Source organism: Xenopus laevis, chromosome 5L (assembly GCF_017654675.1).
Source record: "Xenopus laevis strain J_2021 chromosome 5L, Xenopus_laevis_v10.1, whole genome shotgun sequence".
Taxonomy (NCBI): domain Eukaryota; kingdom Metazoa; phylum Chordata; class Amphibia; order Anura; family Pipidae; genus Xenopus; species Xenopus laevis.
Window position 1 is genome coordinate 159300490 of NC_054379.1, and position 17273 is coordinate 159317762.

The following is a 17273-nucleotide window of genomic DNA, read 5'->3' on the forward strand; positions in this document are numbered from 1 at the left end:
AAAGGCGAGTTACTTATTTTGGTATAAGTTGAATATTGTTTTTACTTCGTGATTACAATATGGAAATAATGCTTACTTTCATTTTTATTTTATTAAATCTCTTTTTCTGTTTTGGATTTGTACTTCTTATTCATTGTGTATAAAATGGAATTTTCATTTATTTATTTTTTTCATAACAAAATAAAATACAGTACAAGTTGTCTGGAAAATAAAAGAAGGCATCTAGAAAGAGCGAGAAGCTGGAATGGCAGCAGGAGAAAGGAGAATAGAATAAAGCAGAAATGCCAGCAACCATCTCCAGACAGGGCCAAACATGCACTGCTGAAACTAAAGGTCGAATTTTAGAGCGAATATGTGAGATTTTTTATACCTCGAATGAACTCAGGTTTAAGAAAATACTCAAATGGAAAAGACTCGAATCAGTGAATTTGAGTTGAACAACCCAAAAACTCGGATTGATCAAGTTTTGCACAAGAAAAAACTCAAATTGCTCGAATTGATTGAGTTTTGATCATGAAGGCTACAAACATCTTCAAATAGTTCAAGGGACCTCTGCCATTGATTTCTACATGACCTTGACAGGTTTTACCTGTAGTATTTTCAGATTTACGCTATTTTCAGCTTCGTAGTATAATAAATCTTGAAAAATTTGAGTTGTTTTAAAAAAATCATGTTCTTTTATTTTTAACATAAAGTTCAAGTTTTGACTGAAAAATATCCTTGAAAACTCGAATTTTTCAGGTTAAATACAACTTGACCTTTAATAAATTTGCCCCTTAGTATGATGTCGAGAGTGTTGTTCTGAGACTATTTGCAGTTGGTAGTGATGGGCGAATGTGCGCCGTTTCGCTTCGCTGAAAAATTTGCGAATTTTGTGCGAAATTCGCGAAATGGCGCCGGCGTCTCGTTTTTGACGCCGGCGCCCGTGTTTGACGCCGGGGCCCGTTTTTCCGACGCCGGCGCCCGTTTTTGGCGCCGGCGCCCGTTTTTGACGCGGGCGTTTCGCGAATTGATTCGCTCGGTGCGAATCGCGCAAATTCGCCGCGAATTCGCCCATCACTAGCAGTTGGTTTTCATTATTTTATTATTTATGTTTTTATAGTTATTTAGCTTGTTATTCAGCAGCTCTTCAGTTTGCAGTTTCAGCATTCTGATTTTTAGGGTCTAAATTACCCTAGCAACCATGCATTGATTTAAACAAGAGACTGGAATATAAATAGGAGAGGCTTGAATCGAAAGATGGGTTATAAAAAGTAGCAATTAAAATAAATTTGTAGCCTTACTGACCTTTTTCTTTTAGATGGGGTCAGTGACCCCATTTGAAAGCTGAAAAGAGTCATAAGAAAATAAATAATTGAAAAACTATAAAAAAAAATTGATGTAATTGAAAAGGTACTTAGAATTAGTCATTCTATAACCTACTAAAAGTTAACTTAAAGGTGAACCGCCCCTTTAAGTCCAAATATTATGGTTTATATTTAAAGGGGAAGTTGACCTTCAAAGTAACTTTTCCTATGATGTGTCAGACAGTTTGCATTTGTTTATTCTTTGTGGATTCTCAACTATTGAATGTGCCCACCTTTTTAAGGATGTCATATAATTCTAAAGAGAATAGTAGTGTTTTTATTTACATCTTATTTTGTTACAGGAGAAGATTGTTTTGCTATGGAATCGCCCTGGGTTCTGTTCCCAAGAATCACAATAAACAAACAACACACCTGTGTGAGAATAAATGTCAGGAGGGCCACACAGTCTGAGTTCCGGAACACTGTTCCCACAAACCTACATACCAAAGCAGAGCCTTTTATCCACCGTCACATGCGGAACATCTAGCAACAGATAATTATCAGATGGTAATTAAGGACCTAAATGGTTCTGATTGCTATTGTCTAAAGCTGCTGGCTTAACTTCTATTATATTTGCAAATTACCTTTCCAAACAAGTTAAAACATCTGAACAGTTACTTGGTAACCCCCAACCACCCATCAGTCCTGTCTTATGGATTCAATATAAAAAAATACAAGCATAAGGAACCCCCCACTCAAAACTATGGGATGTTTCTCTAGTTTGCTTAATGTGGTCTGATTTTTTGTAGAAGCACACAGGATCCTTCAGTTAGGATGCTGTGTCCTTTCCCTTGTAGGCTAAGCAAAAAAAGGGCTCTGGTGTAGAGGAATACCTGTTTTGACATACCTAAATAATATTTGATGCATAGAAACTAGCCAAAGGTGCTCCGCCCGTATTCACCCATTCCACCCCTTATATCAAATAACACAAACAATTTTCACATTATAATGCACTAAAGTAGGATTACTTTTTGGAAGTTTGTCCCTTCAAGTAAACTAGTGGTTCCCAGAACACGAAGGTTCCCTGGTTAGGGGAGCTCAGAGTACTGGATTGGGGTCCCCACACTAAAAGAGGTCTAGATTTGAGGTGAATGATTAGTTGCGGAAACCAATATATACTTTTTTTGTAACATTGTTACGAGTAGGCCCAGTCTGAAGGCCAGTTAGGGGTAGATTTTGTGTGCCCTGGGTACCCCTGGAACTATAGCAGGGTGACTGTTACCCCAATGTTTCTATATACCTGTAACCTTGTTATGAGCTAAGGGGGCCCAGTCTGAAGGTCAGTTAGGGGGAGATTTGGGGTGAGTGCTTATTTGTACCCTGGGTACCCCTGGAACTATAGCAGGGTGACTGTTACCCCAATGTTTCTATATATCTGTAACCTTGTTATGAGCTAAGGGGACCCAGTCTGAAGGCAAGTTAGAGGGAGATTTGGGGTGAGTGTTTATTTGTGCCCTGGGTACCCCTGGAACTATAGCAGGGTGACTGTTACCCCAATGTTTCTATATACCTGTAACCTTGTTATGAGCTAAGGGGACCCAGTCTGAAGGCAAGTTAGAGGGAGATTTGGGGTGAGTGCTTATTTGTACCCTGGGTACCCCTGGAACTATAGCAGGGTGACTGTTACCCCAATGTTTCTATATATTGGTAACCTTGTTATGAGCTAAGGGGGTGCAGTTTGAGGGCCAGTTAGGGGGATATTTGGGAACTATAGCAGGGTGACTGTTATCCCAATGTTTCAATATATCTGTAACCTTGTTATGAACTAAGGGGACCCAGTCTGAAGGCCAGTTAGGGGGAGATTTGGAGTGAGTGCTTGTTTGTACCCTGGGTACCCCTGGAACTATATCAGGGTGGCTGTTACCCCAATGTTTCTATATATATCTGTAACCTTGTTTTGAGCTAAGGGGGCCCAGCCTGAACACCATTTAGGGGGAAGATTTGGGGTGAGTGCTTATTTGTGCCCTGGGTACCCCTGGAACTATAGCAGGGTGACTGTTACCCTAATGTTTCTATACATCTGTAACCTTCTTATGAGCTAAGGGGCCCAGATTGAAGGCCAGTTAGGGGGAGATTTGGGGTGAGTGCTTATTTGTGCCCTGGGTACCCCTGGAACTATAGCAGGGTGACTGTTACCCCAATGTTTCTATATATCTGTAACCTTGTTATGAGCTAAGGGGGTCCAGTCTGAAGGCCAGTTAGGGGGAGATTTGGGGTGAGTGTTTATTTGTGCCCTGGGTACCTCTGGAACTATAGCAGGGTGACTGTTACCCCAATGTTTCTATATATCTGTAACCTTGTTATGAGCTAAGGGGGCCCAGTCTGAAGGTCAGTTAGGGGGAGATTTGGGGTGAGTGCTTATTTGTGCCCTCGGTTCCCCTGGAACTATTACCTCAGTGGTGACTGTTACCCCAATGTTTCTATATATCTGTAACCTTGTTATGAGCTAAGGAGGCTGATGCTAAAGCCTAATTAAGCTGTGGTTTGGGGTGAGTGCTTATTTGTATCTGTAACTGTCTTCTGAGCTAAGCAGGTCCAGCTCAAAAAAAGAGCTTGAATATATAAAGTATGAAACCTGTGCAGAAAACAACACCACCCAATCAGCAGTAAGCTTGCACTGATCAAGGTAGTAAGTATAAATGAAAGCTAAGCTCCTATTGGTCGTTAGTGGTTACAGAAAAAAAACATTTAGCAGTATGGGAGAAGGCTTATGCTTCAATGTGGTGAAAAAAGGGGGATTTCATTCAATGCACTTTCTAACTCAGGGCAATGTATGAAGCAGGGGTTTGGTCGATGCCACATATCTGGGACGTTGATAAGTGCAGAGGAATGAAGAGTAAGTAAGGGGCAGATGAGAAGGTCTCTGGCAGCAGCTGCTTCCTGTCCCCACCACTTCCCGAATCCCTGAATGGAACCCATCAGAACGGTTAAAATTAGGACAGCACTACAGGAAGCCAGTATGTGTGAAAGCCAGTGCTGTGCAGAAACAAAAATAAACAGTGTGCTTTGGGAAAAAAATATCCCAATACTGAATGAGCTGCATGTCATGGAGAAATAGCCAGACTGAGTTGTTTGATCCTACGCCAGCGGCTCTCTATGTGCTGAGGAATACAATTCCCAGCCAGCTGAACAGGGATGCTGGGAATTGTAGTTTAGTAATGGTTAATTCTACCAACAACAGATGGCCCCTGTGCACTGGAGCCCCCACCAGACCACTCTGTCACACTGCAGCTGCTGTAGAACTATGTCTGTTAGCATCTGTAAGTTGTAGTTCAACATCAAATGGAGGGACACAAGCAGAGCATTTTGGGTTTGTTATATTACAGCCCATTGTACCGGACTGCAGGAGGAGCACCCCAGTTAGACCAGGAAAGTGAGCAATGGGTACACTGGAGGAAGGGTAAATCTGTATTTGCATAAGGCCATACAGCAGCCCAATACCCTATAACAAGGTTATAGAGTAAACAACATTAATTTTCAGTCTCATAACTCTGTCAGGATTTGCTGTATGGAGGCAAACTGTAAGCACATGACCTGTTGCCAAGAGGCCCCTCTATTTGAGATAGTGGTGTCTTGAGGTGGGTCCTCAGTGCAGTAGGAAAAGTTGTATGACATTTATATGGGTGTGAAATGAATAAGGCAAAATGAAGAGGTTACAGCAAGATGAGGACAGTAGAACAAGATGAAAACGGTACAGCAAAATAAAAGCAGTAGGACAAAATACAGATTGCAGAGCAAGATGGAGACACAAAGGCAAGATGGAGATAGTAGAGCAAGATGGAGACAGTACAGCAAAATGGAGACAGTAGAATAAAATGGAGACAATAGGGCAAAATAAAGACAATAGGTTATGTTGCAGAATGTAAAACAAGATCAAGGCACAAAGGCAAGGTGGAGACAGTAGAGCAAGATGGAGCCAGTAGAGTAAGATGGAGTCAGTAGGACAAGATGGAGACAGAAGAGCGAGATGAAGACAGTATGGCAAAATAAAGACAGTAGGAAAAGACAGAGAGTGTAAAGCAAGATGGAGACAGTAGTGCATGATGAAGATAGTAGGGAAAAATAAAGGCAGTAGAACAAGATGAAAACAGTACAGCAAAATTAAAGCAATAGGACAAAATTCAGATTGTAGAGCAAGATGAAGACACAAAGGCAAAGCGGAAAAGTAGAGCAACATAAAGACAGTAAAATGGAGACAGTAGAATAAAATAAAGACAGTAGGGCAAAATATGTTGCAGACTGTAGATAGAACAAGATCAAAACACAAACGCAAGGTGGAGACAGTAGAGCAAGATGTAGAAATTAGAACAAGATGGAGCCAGTAGAGTAAGATGGAGTCAGTAGGATAAGATGGAGACAGTTGAGCAAGATGGAGACAGTAGAACAAAATGAAGACAGCAGAGTAATATGAAGCTATTAGGGCAAAATAAAAAAAAGTAGGAGATGATGGAGACTGTAGAGCAAGGTAGAGTAAGGCAAGATGGTGACAGGCAAGATGAAGAGAGGAGGGGAAAATGTGACACTAACACTTTGGGCCAGATTCAATTCAGTGAGTAAAGGTTTTACGTGTGAAATCTTTTAAGGAACAACTCCCATGCCTCCCTGTAGGCCATCTGAAGGGTCACGGGGTATTTGGTATTATTTTATATAAATAAATTATTCCCCAGGCCTCACCACAAAGACAGATATTTCTATGTATCTAGTATTCCTTCTTAATCCTTGTTGTACACTGCCATGTAATTTCATTGACTATACAATTACAATGGGAGGGTGCAGTAGTTATATCAGACTGAATTAGTCCCTACTCCAGGGGCGTGACTACAGAGGAAGCAGACCCTGTGGGGGCCAGGAGGTACAGGCCCTAATTCATATAAAAGTTCAATAAATATTGGAACATATATTAGAACAGGTCAACCTCTAGACATTTTGGTGTTCTGAAAAATAATTTGCTGTGGGGCCCATTAATATCTAGTTATGCCCCTCCCCCCCCAAACAGTGACCTATTAAGAAAGCCACATGAAGGGCCGTAAAGCTGACTAAAATAATGCCTGCAAAAGAAGGAGGAATGCATAAACAGCCTGTGTATCCTTGCATCAGTTCCTCCGAAGGTTTCACAACACAAATACCTCTCCATGTCTCATTTCCTGCTTGGCCCCCGGCCCAGCTCCTGACAGTCAAAAAAAATAAAATAAAATAACAGGCCCTGAACGATTTGAGAACTGAAACTGCTTTTTTTCAAAGTGCATTCCTCTAACTGTAAGTTCAGTTTATCATTTCGTCCGTCGGAGGGATAAAAAAGCCCAGCACTTTGTACAAGATGGTTTCTGCAGCGGCCTGAAGTGTCCAACAAATAAATGCTTGTCATATTTTGGTATGTTCGCAGCTGTAGGAAGCAGGCAGTGTAATTTAATCTGGCCTGCTAATATCGTGCCTGTTATATAGAGCTGAGCTGAAATAAGATGATCCGTCTGGATCCCGCGTAACAGGATGAATGAAGTCACCCTGTTTTTCAGACTCGGCTAAGTTCCCGCCAGAGAGTGGTACAGCATAGAATAGTCCCAGGGGCTGCCTGATCATTTTACTTCAAGGGAAAATTCAACTGAGATTAAAGTTGCTTATTCAGGCCGGATTTAACTACATACCTCCCAACATTTGTAGCCATTTTTGACCACGCCCATTTTATGGCCAAACCGCCTAAATACCAAATCCATTTTAAAAAATTTGTCAGGTTATGGAAAGTTTTAACACATTTCTGGGGGTTTTGGGGTCTGTTTTTCTGTGTTATTAAAGTTTTGCTAATGAAGGTGTGTTGCCCTTTAAGCTGCAAGTAACAGTTTCCCCAAGAGACCTGCTTATATTAAATTGTTACAATGGTTTCTTTTCTTATATTAAATTGTTACAATTCTATCTTTGCTTATCTTAAATTGTAATAAATGTATCTAAGTGCACCTGCCACATATTCTGGGCTCTCTGCCAAAAGCCAGTTAAGTTTTAGAAACTTTATATCTTTTTCTGGCTGTTGCTCCAGTGCTGGAGCTGCGGGTTTAGCTGTCAAAATCGGGACTGTCGTGCAAAAAATGGGACAGTTGGGAGATGTGCAGTTTCCCCAAGAGACCTGCTTATTAGTGATGTGTGGGCCGGCCCGATACCCGTGGGTCGGGCAGGTTCGAGACGATCTTGCACTCCTCTTCACGCCAATTTCAAATGTCGGCTTCCGACTTCTCACTTCCTGCTTTATAGCCGTGCCTGCTTGCCCTGTCCCTTTTGTGACTTCATTGGCAGGACATTTCAGTAACAATCAGGGACTGCGAGTTGAGCTGTCATAATTGGGACTGTTCCCACAAAAACGGGACAGTTGGGAGGTATGTAACTATCCCTAGGCCCCTGTCACCAGCTTGTTGCAACGGCGCCCTCCCCTTCATGCGCAGGTATGTGCAAACTTTCCTCACAGGGTATGGAACTCTTGGGACTGGCGGGCGGGAGAATGAAGAAACAAATCATATGTCCTGCACATCCCCAGTGTTTCGGACCCAATTTAGATGTGGGCCTAGGGTTGCCACCTGGCCGGTATTTTACCGGCCTGGTCGGTAAAAATGATGGTTGATCCAAATGTTATTAAAAGGGAAAAAAGATAAATATATAGGAAGGCCGATTTCCGGGCATATAATCTTGTACGGAGGGGGGCCCGGCTGCACGTCCGGCACCAGGGCCCGCCCCCCTCCAGTTACGTTACTGTGTGTTGGTGCCCATAGACGCAGTCATGAGGAGACTAAAGGGCCCCCTAGCAGCTCTGACATCTGCTCCCCCTATAGTTCCGCCACTGCTTTTTCTCTATTTGATAACAAATGTGCCCTGGCTGCTGGGAGTCTCTCTGTGCTCCTCTATGAATGTGCAGAAATCACTTGTGCGCAGAAATATCATTATAGTGGCCAGGAAGAATTTTTACAACTAACCACAACGAGGGATTTTCTTATGGTGTTTACACAGGGTCAGAGAAACTGGAAATGAACAGATGTTTCATGTACAAAGAAAGCGGCGAGAGCTCAGACGAGTCCTTAAAGGGATAGAGATTCCGGCAGAACAAAGGGCTTGTTCCTGAAAGCTATGTGTGGTACTGTGTATAGCAGCGTCACTTGGGGGGAAATGAAATTACATTAGGTATTTAAACTAAGGATGGACCAAATCCACTATTTTGGATACGGCCGACCCCCTAAATCCTTTGTGAAAGATTCGGCCGAATACCGAACCGAATCTGAACCCTAATTTGCATATGCAAATGAGTGATGGGTGGGAGAAAAGAGAGTCATGCATTAAAACATTTTTTACTTCCTTGTTTTGTGACAAATAGTCACATGATTTTAAGGATTCGGAATCGGTTCAGCCAGGCACAAGGATTCAGTCGAATCCGAATCCTGCTCAAAATGGCTGAATCCTGGTCGAATACCGAACCGAATCCTGGATTGGTGCATCCCTAATTTAAACAAAATACTTTTTTGTGCTTTAGTTACAGTCATTTGACTTTTTGCTACTTCCTTCCTGGCAAAAATAACAGCTCTGTTTTGCTTTATGGCATCGATTCTAAATCTGTCATGTGTTGCAATGGTATATAGTTATGTAACTAGGAGTTACTGGGCAGCAGAGCAAAACTATTTTAGGGGCCTGAGGAAAAGTAGTAGGAAAACCGTACTGCCTACTAGAGGTAAGTGGGTGTGAGTATGGGCGTGGGTTATAGGCCCTCCTTTTAACTTTAAACGGGTGGTTCACCTTTATGCTAACTTTTAGTATTTTATAGAACTGCTAATTATAGTTAACTCTTTTCAATTGATCTTCTTTCATTTATTTTTGTTTATGTTTTTAAATTATTTGCCTTCTTCTTCTTAATTTTGACAAAAAAAATGGTCTGTAAGGCTACAAGTTTATTGTTTTGCTACTTTTTATTACTTATGTTTCCCTTTAGGCCCTCTCCTATTCCAGTCTCTTAATCAAAATAATGCACGGTTGCTAGGGTAATTTGGACCCCAGTAACCAAATTGTTGAAATTGCAATTTGCACCCCTTACATACTAATACATTATTACTACAAATAAGAACGTATCTAAGCACATGGTAATCTATGCTATCATACTGAATAAGGAAACCAATATGGCAGCTCCAACCTCCAAGCCATCTGTATTATTACAAAAATGCACAGAAGGAATTTTCTGGGCAAAAAAGAAGCAACAGCCTTATAACATATATAAGGGCATTCCTACCCTCTCCTTTATCAGCCCCACCTTTAATCAGGCTTTGCAGAGAGCATGGTACTCACGTCTTGGTTCTCTTGGGCCATCCACGGTCACTTTTATTGCTCTGTGATAGGTGGCGACTTGCGGCGGGTTTGTGAAAACGGTTATGGTGAGTGTAAAACTCTTCCCTGACGGGGAAAAAGAATAAATATCAGCATCAGTAAATGGATCAGATGAATAATTCTATGCTGCCATATTGCTTGACTCTTCTCCATTGCCAGTAACAATCACAGCACCCCTTGTGGCAACAAATAGGCGATGCAGTTTAATTTCTTGATTGGGAAGGGCCATAGAAGGTTTATACAATTAATAAGCAGAGAACAGAAAGAGACATTTATACAAAACATTTGTAATTAATGTATATTGGCATTATTGCGGCTTGAGATCCCTTTAACATAAATAACAGGACTCATCATGGGCAGTTTTGGGTCCGGCAGGTGCTATAAACATTTAGGGGGTTATTTACTAAACTCCGGGCTTTTGGGGTAAAACTCAAATTTCTTTTTTTTCTCTAAAACTCTAATTTTTTGAGATTTATTAATGCCCAATGCAGCAAAACGTCCGAATTGGAATATCCGCCATCTCAGACCTGTATAAGTCAATGGCAGAGGTCCCTATCCTATCTGAAGTGTCTGTGGTCTGCACTGGAATTAGCCCAAAAATCCAACTTTTCAGATTTCTCTGGCAAAAATTCAGAAAAAATTAAACTATTCGGGAAAAACCTCCGAAAAAAATATACGCTCAATATTATTAGGTTTTACCCAAACCAATTCAATTGAGCTTTTTTAATAATAAATAAGGTCAAATCGTGGATTCTAGTTTGGTTGGACTTTTTTTTTTTTTTTTTTTAAATAATCAAAAAAATTCGGATTTTAGTAAATAACCCTACAGCTGTTGGACATTTGTATTCTGGATCTGTGAGTGTTTACAGAGTCCCATAAGCTGAGTAGGTGCCACTGAATACAATAATCACTGAGAGTAGTTTATACTGGGGATCTCATATCACCCGGGGTGGCTTTCCCACGGCTCTGAAACACAGGAGGAAGTTGCGCAAAAATGTGACACATCGGCCCTTATGATCTCAAGTCTATAAACCTGGTGGGTGTTATATTTCCACTACTGGTCTCATACTCTCATAGTAATTTCACATTTACAGATATCTAGAATCTAACCTGCTCTGGCACAGCCTTAAAAGAACTGGCTTACTGAGTGTAGCAAAAACAATTGCACAGCTGGCAAGCGCAGCCTTTTTAAAAGGATACTGTATTTATTGTATTTAAGTCAAATTCTGTTAAAATGGGTGTGTCTTTGTCTTATTAATGCAGCAAACCTTAGGTTTTAAAGGGATGGATCACCTTTAATTTAACTTTAATATTTTATAGAATGACGAATTCAAAGCAACTTTTTAATTGGTCTTAATTATTTATTCTTTATTGTGTTTTCATTATTTGTCTTTTTCTTATGTCTTTTTTCAGATTTCAAATGGGGGTCACTGACCCCATCCAAACAAACAAATGCTCTGTAAGGCTACAAATGTATCTTTCTATTCAGACCTCTCCTATTCATATTCCAGTCTCTTAAGGTGGCCATACACTATAAGATCCATCTTAACCCCATATGCCCACTAACAGCTGGGCGATATTGGATGAATCCGAACGTTCGGCCTTGTGGCCAAAAGATCAGATTACAATACTACGAATGGGCTCCGATGGGTCGCAGGACCGCAACAACTAGCTGATGCGGTCCTGGATCGAAACTTGACAGATCGATATCTGTCGATTTTTGGCCTATCGATCGGCAGGACCTGTCGGGAGCCCCCACACATGGGCAGATAAGCTGCCATATCGGTCTAAAGGACCAATACCGGCAGCTTTAATCTGCCCGTTTATGGCCACCTTAATTCCAATCAATGCAAGGTTGCTAGGGTGATTTGGACCCTAGCAACCAAATTGCTAAAATTGCAAACGGGAGAGCTGCTGAAAAAACGAAATCGAAAACCACAAATAATAGAAAACCAATTGCAAATTGGCGCAGAAAAGCACTCTCTACATCATACTAAAAATTAAGTCAAAGGTGAACAATTCCTTTAAGGCTAAAAGAACAGTTTTGGCATTTTGCATATATCACTATTTGCCCCTATTAAGGTAGGACAGTCCTATTTTAGTCTCAAAGGAGGTGGAAATTAAGCATGGTATCAGTGAGATAAGGTGCTTCTGGGAGTGTCAGTTATTTTTTTAGGGGAACCCTGCCCAGAGCCTATTATTGGCAGAATGAAATAAATAATTATAAGCAAGTTTCCAATATACATTCACTTGCCCCTCCCCGCAGTGATTCTACCTTTCCTTTTCCCTTAAACATGTTCAATGATTTTTAAAAAGGTGGTTCACCTTTAAGTTAACTTTTTAGTATGTTATAGAATGGCCAATTCTAAGCAAGTTTTCAATTCATCATACCATAATTTTTTTTTTATAGTTTTCTAATTATTTGCCTTCTTCTTTTGACTCTTTCCAGCTTCCAAATGGGGGTCACTTGCCTCTATTTAGGGCCCTCTCCTATTCATATTCCAATCAAGGCATGGTTGCTAGGGTAACTTGGACCCTAGCAACCAGATGGCTGGAGTACAAACTGGAGAGCTGCTGAATAAAAAGCTAAATAACTCAAAAAATGAAGACCAATTGCAAACTGTCGCAGAATAACACTCTCTGCATCATACTAAAAGTTAATTTAAAGACAACCCCTAGTTAGTTAGAAACCTAATTGCAACTGGAATCAATATTTGTTTATCCCTTTCTGTTCGCTGGTTCTGACCCTCGAAACAATGTAGCAATAGTCAGTTCTCTTCCAGGTCTATTAATCAGCTGGCTTCTGCTACTTTGTTTTGGGAGTCAGAACCGGCAGAGCAAAGGATATTAAACAGCTGGTTTATTTTAAAATGTAATTGCTATTGAAAGTCCATTCGGTAACAAGCAAACAGGGGCCAGACACACAAAACACGGGGAGAATTTATGACAAGAACACTCAATGTACAAACAGTTTATCTGTTTGAGGCCTTGTGAATTAGTGAGACCAGTAAGAGAGTACAAAGTGTCTAAGTCCCAAAGGGCCAGACTTCCTTCCCCGGCTCTCAGTTGTTAATGCAAATGTCCCGTTTCCTGTATTGCCCGAGACTGATGACAGATTATTAGCAGCAGGTGCTCGGCTCCTGCAACTGAAAAATTCCCCATTAATTGTTTGTAGCGATGTTTAACATTTCATCTGACTAATGGTGCACGTGGCGTTTTAACTGCTGCCATTTCCAAGGGGGGAAAAAAACTGAAAGCAGCCGTAAGCTCACCAATCAAATTTATTTACATGAGGTCAAAAAATAGAAACAAGGCCTGACGCGTTTCGCACAGCTGTTTTTCCACCTGATGTCCCTGTTGTGGCTCCCTTTGCCTTTTTATGCACCCAGTCCCTTGTACCTTATTCATACAGAACTTTGGCCAAAGATGTAAATATAGAGGAGAGTCGTTTTATGGACACAGTGCTTTGCTCTGCACCTAGTATTAGTACATGAGCCCTTGTGTGTGTGAACTGAGCCTCTATATGAACATATACTGTATTATTGACATAGCGCTCATACATATAAGAAGATGCCAGACGGGAATATTTTCCTACTAAACAAAGCTGGAAAGGTGCCCAAAAATAAACAAATTGTCCCATGAGAAATAAAGGAACACAGACATCAGCCAGGACACTAACTCCGGCCAAGAGTGTTTCCTCAAAAATGCTGGACATAAAGGAGAAGTAAACATTCTAAATGAGAAACCAGCAGATCATTTATATCCTATTAAGTGACCTATCAGAGAATATTAGAAGAAACAAAATAATCCCATGGCCATATAAAGGCACAAGGCTGCAGGCTGAATTATACAGGGAACTCTGAGTATCACTCATGTATTATAAGGGATAATGTACCCCCTGCTGTAAATGATAAGGATATTAGAAGTCACTGAGGGGTTGTTCTGTTACCATATAAAGACACAAGGCTGCAGGCTGAGTTATACAGGGAACTCTGAGTATCACTCATGAATTATAAGGGATAATGTACCCCCGACTGTAAATGATAAGGATATTAGAAGTCACTGAGGGGTTGTTCTGTGACCATATAAAGGCACAAGGCTGCAGGCTGAGTTATACAGGGAACTCTGAGTATCACTCATGTATTATAAGGGATAATGTACCCCCTACTGCAAATGATAAGGATATTAGAAATCACTGAGGGGTTCTGTAACCATATAAAGGCACAAGGCTGCAGGCTGAGTTATACAGGGAACTCCAAGTATCACTCATGTATTATAAGGGATAATGTACCCCCTACTGTAAATGATAAGGATATTAGAAGTCACTGAGGGGTTGTTCTGTGACCATATAAAGGCACAAGGCTGCAGGCTGAGTTATACAGGGAACTCTGAGTATCACTCATGTATTATAAGGGATAATGTACCCCCTACTGCAAATGATAAGGATATTAGAAGTCACTGAGGGGTTCTGTAACCATATAAAGGCACAAGGCTGCAGGCTGAGTTATACAGGGAACTCCAAGTATCACTCATGTATTATAAGGGATAATGTACCCCCTACTGTAAATGATAAGGATATTAGAAGTCACTGAGGGGTTGTTCTGTGACCATATAAAGACACAAGGCTGCAGGCTGAGTTATACAGGGAACTCTGAGTATATCTCATGTATTATAAGGGATAATGTACCCCCTACAAGACCAAAGTACAGGTGACTTATTTTATTCTCAAACAACAGATGATTCCAAAGACTGAGGTGGAGGGGGCCCAACAATTAATTTGTAACTTCAGGTTATCTCAGTGGTGGGGAGTGTTGAACAAAAAGTAGTTATTGGCCTCCTCCTGGTGGCATGGTAGAACATGGGCTGTAGGAATGTATAGAAACGACTGACTGGATGGACGTTCTTCCCATGAATTAAAGAGGAGAGAGGGCAGAGCATGTGCAGACTAACTGACAGTTGTATCAGTTGGAGATTCATGTCACAGAGTCAAGTTCTGCAAACTGTTTAAAGACAGGAAGATGTGGGCGGGAGGCAGCAACTCAATAAACAGTCAACAGTCCCGGGCCCTAACTGATCTCTCCATGGGCTTCTGCTCCTGGTTAAGGGAAGGAGATCTTGCCAGAAGTCTTCTGATGTTCTGACTTGTAGCTGGGCTGTGTGTCACGTACTGAACTCTGATCCAGGCCTACATGGCCTCTCAATGGGGGTACATTATCCCTTAGAATACATGAGTGATACTCAGAGTTCCCTGTATAACTCAGCCTGCAGCCTTGTGCCTTTATATGGTCACAGAACAACCCCTCAGTGACTTCTAATATCCTTATCATTTACAGTAGGGGGTACATTATCACTTATAATACATGAGTGATACTCAGAGTTCCCTGTATAACTCAGCCTGCAGCCTTGTGCCTTTATATGGTCACAGAACAACCCCTCAGTGACTTCTAATATCCTTATCATTTACAGTAGGGGGTACATTATCCCTTATAATACATGAGTGATACTCAGAGTTCCCTGTATAACTCAGCCTGCAGCCTTGTGCCTTTATATGGTCACAGAACAACCCCTCAGTGACTTCTAATATCCTTATCATTTACAGTAGGGGGTACATTATCACTTATAATACATGAGTGATACTCAGAGTTCCCTGTATAACTCAGCCTGCAGCCTTGTGCCTTTATATGGTCACAGAACAACCCCTCAGTGACTTCTAATATCCTTATCATTTACAGTAGGGGGTACATTATCACTTATAATACATGAGTGATACTCAGAGTTCCCTGTATAACTCAGCCTGCAGCCTTGTGCCTTTATATGGTCACAGAACAACCCCTCAGTGACTTCTAATATCCTTATCATTTACAGTAGGGGGTACATTATATCTTATAATACATGAGTGATACTCAGAGTTCCCTGTATAACTCAGCCTGCAGCCTTGTGCCTTTATATGGTCTCAGAACAACCCCTCAGTGACTTCTAATATCCTTATCATTTACAGTAGGGGGTACATTACAACTGCTAGGCTGGCTAAATCTGTGTACGTTCTTCCCAGTGGTCAATGGATCTTGCCAAAAATAGGAGATATCTATCAGCCAGGTTAGACAACCCCATTGTATCTCCCTATCGATACAGCACCATGATCCTATCAGCGGCCACCGACATGTGGATGGAAAATTGGCCAAAGATCTGCTTATTTGGCAATATTAAAGAGTACTGCTATACTTTATCTATTTTATAGATACCTCACCTGAAATAAGTGGCTTATAAGGCCTAATCTACAGGACTGGATACATAGGAATACCCAAGAGCCTGCAGGGCAGGACTCACAATCCCTACAAACATATTGCACATGTACTAACCCTACATACAACAAGGTTACTTAACCTCACATACAGCAAATGCTACTAGCTGTCAGGGAGCCGGGAGCTCCCTCCAGGGAGGAGTCAGGATCAAGGAGGAAGCCCACAAGGGAATCAAGGTCGCGGTGTCCAAAGGGTTAAGCAAGATACAAGGTCAAAGTCCAGGCAAGAGTTCAATGGCAGGCAGATCAGGATCAAATAACAAGAGTCCAGGCAGGGGGTCAAAACCAAGGCAGGAGCAGGATTCAGGAAACAGGAATACAGGAACCCAGGTTCAGAGTAGCAAAACCTATTCTTGGGCGCCATTCTGGCGTCCTGGGGGCCTTTTTATATTCAAACTTGGCGCCAAAGTGACGTCAGTGACGTCCTTATGCCGGCGTGCTTGCGCCGGCGTGTTTGCGCATGATCGTTTGCACGTGCGTCGGCGTTGCGGCTCTGGCGTCCCACGTGGGCCGACTGGGCGCCTTGACACTACTTCACAAAGAGTAGCATTGGCCAAGTCCCATACAGTAGGGGCCTTATCTATCAAAATCAAATTTTTCTGTGTATTTGAATAAAAAAAAAGTCCGACCAAATTAAAATCCATGATTGGACCTTATTTATTATTAAAAAAGCACGGTTTAATCGGATCCGGGACAAACTCAAAAAAACAGAGAGAAAACTATGAATCGTAAGATTTTTTTCCGAGTTTTTTCCCAAATCACTCAATTTTTCCCTGAAAAGGCCACATTTTTGGATTTTTGCCCTGAATAGTCGGATTTTCGGGCTAATCCAACACAGACTTCACACACACACACACACTGGCTGACCATAAAAGTATCCAACAAATTGTCCTCTGGGGCCAAATGGGCAGATGATGTCCAATATGACCATACTCCAATTTACGTGTAATATTATCTTTTACTGTGCAATAGGATAATATTACACGTAAATTGTGTCCATCTTTCAACTGTATACTCATTATTGAACGAGCACCCGGAATTAAATATATCGGACTGAGTGCGGATACTTGGGACTGTAAACAAAAAATATGCCCATCAAAGAAGACCAGAAACCAATATACAACTTCAGAAACCAATATACAACTGTATTTGCATAATAAACCTCTTTAATGGGGTTTGTGGTTGCTAATTGTAATTGCAATTGTACTGAATAGAATTCTAGTCATTTCTGAAATCTGGAATTTTCCAGAATTGTAGTTTATTTTAGTTTATTTATCCCC

The 17273-nt window shown here is 41.3% G+C and overlaps 1 protein-coding gene across 4 annotated transcripts in view; it reads right to left on the reverse strand.

Annotated features, from left to right (window-relative positions):
- The window catches only part of runx2.L (RUNX family transcription factor 2 L homeolog), a 178748-nt gene that overhangs the window by 35864 nt on the left and 125611 nt on the right, over window positions 1-17273 (reverse strand). For all 4 annotated transcript variants that reach the window (XM_018261541.2, XM_018261538.2, XM_018261539.2 and 1 more), the window contains 1 exon segment: window positions 9654-9758. In XM_018261541.2, the coding sequence (XP_018117030.1) occupies window positions 9654-9758 (105 nt within the window).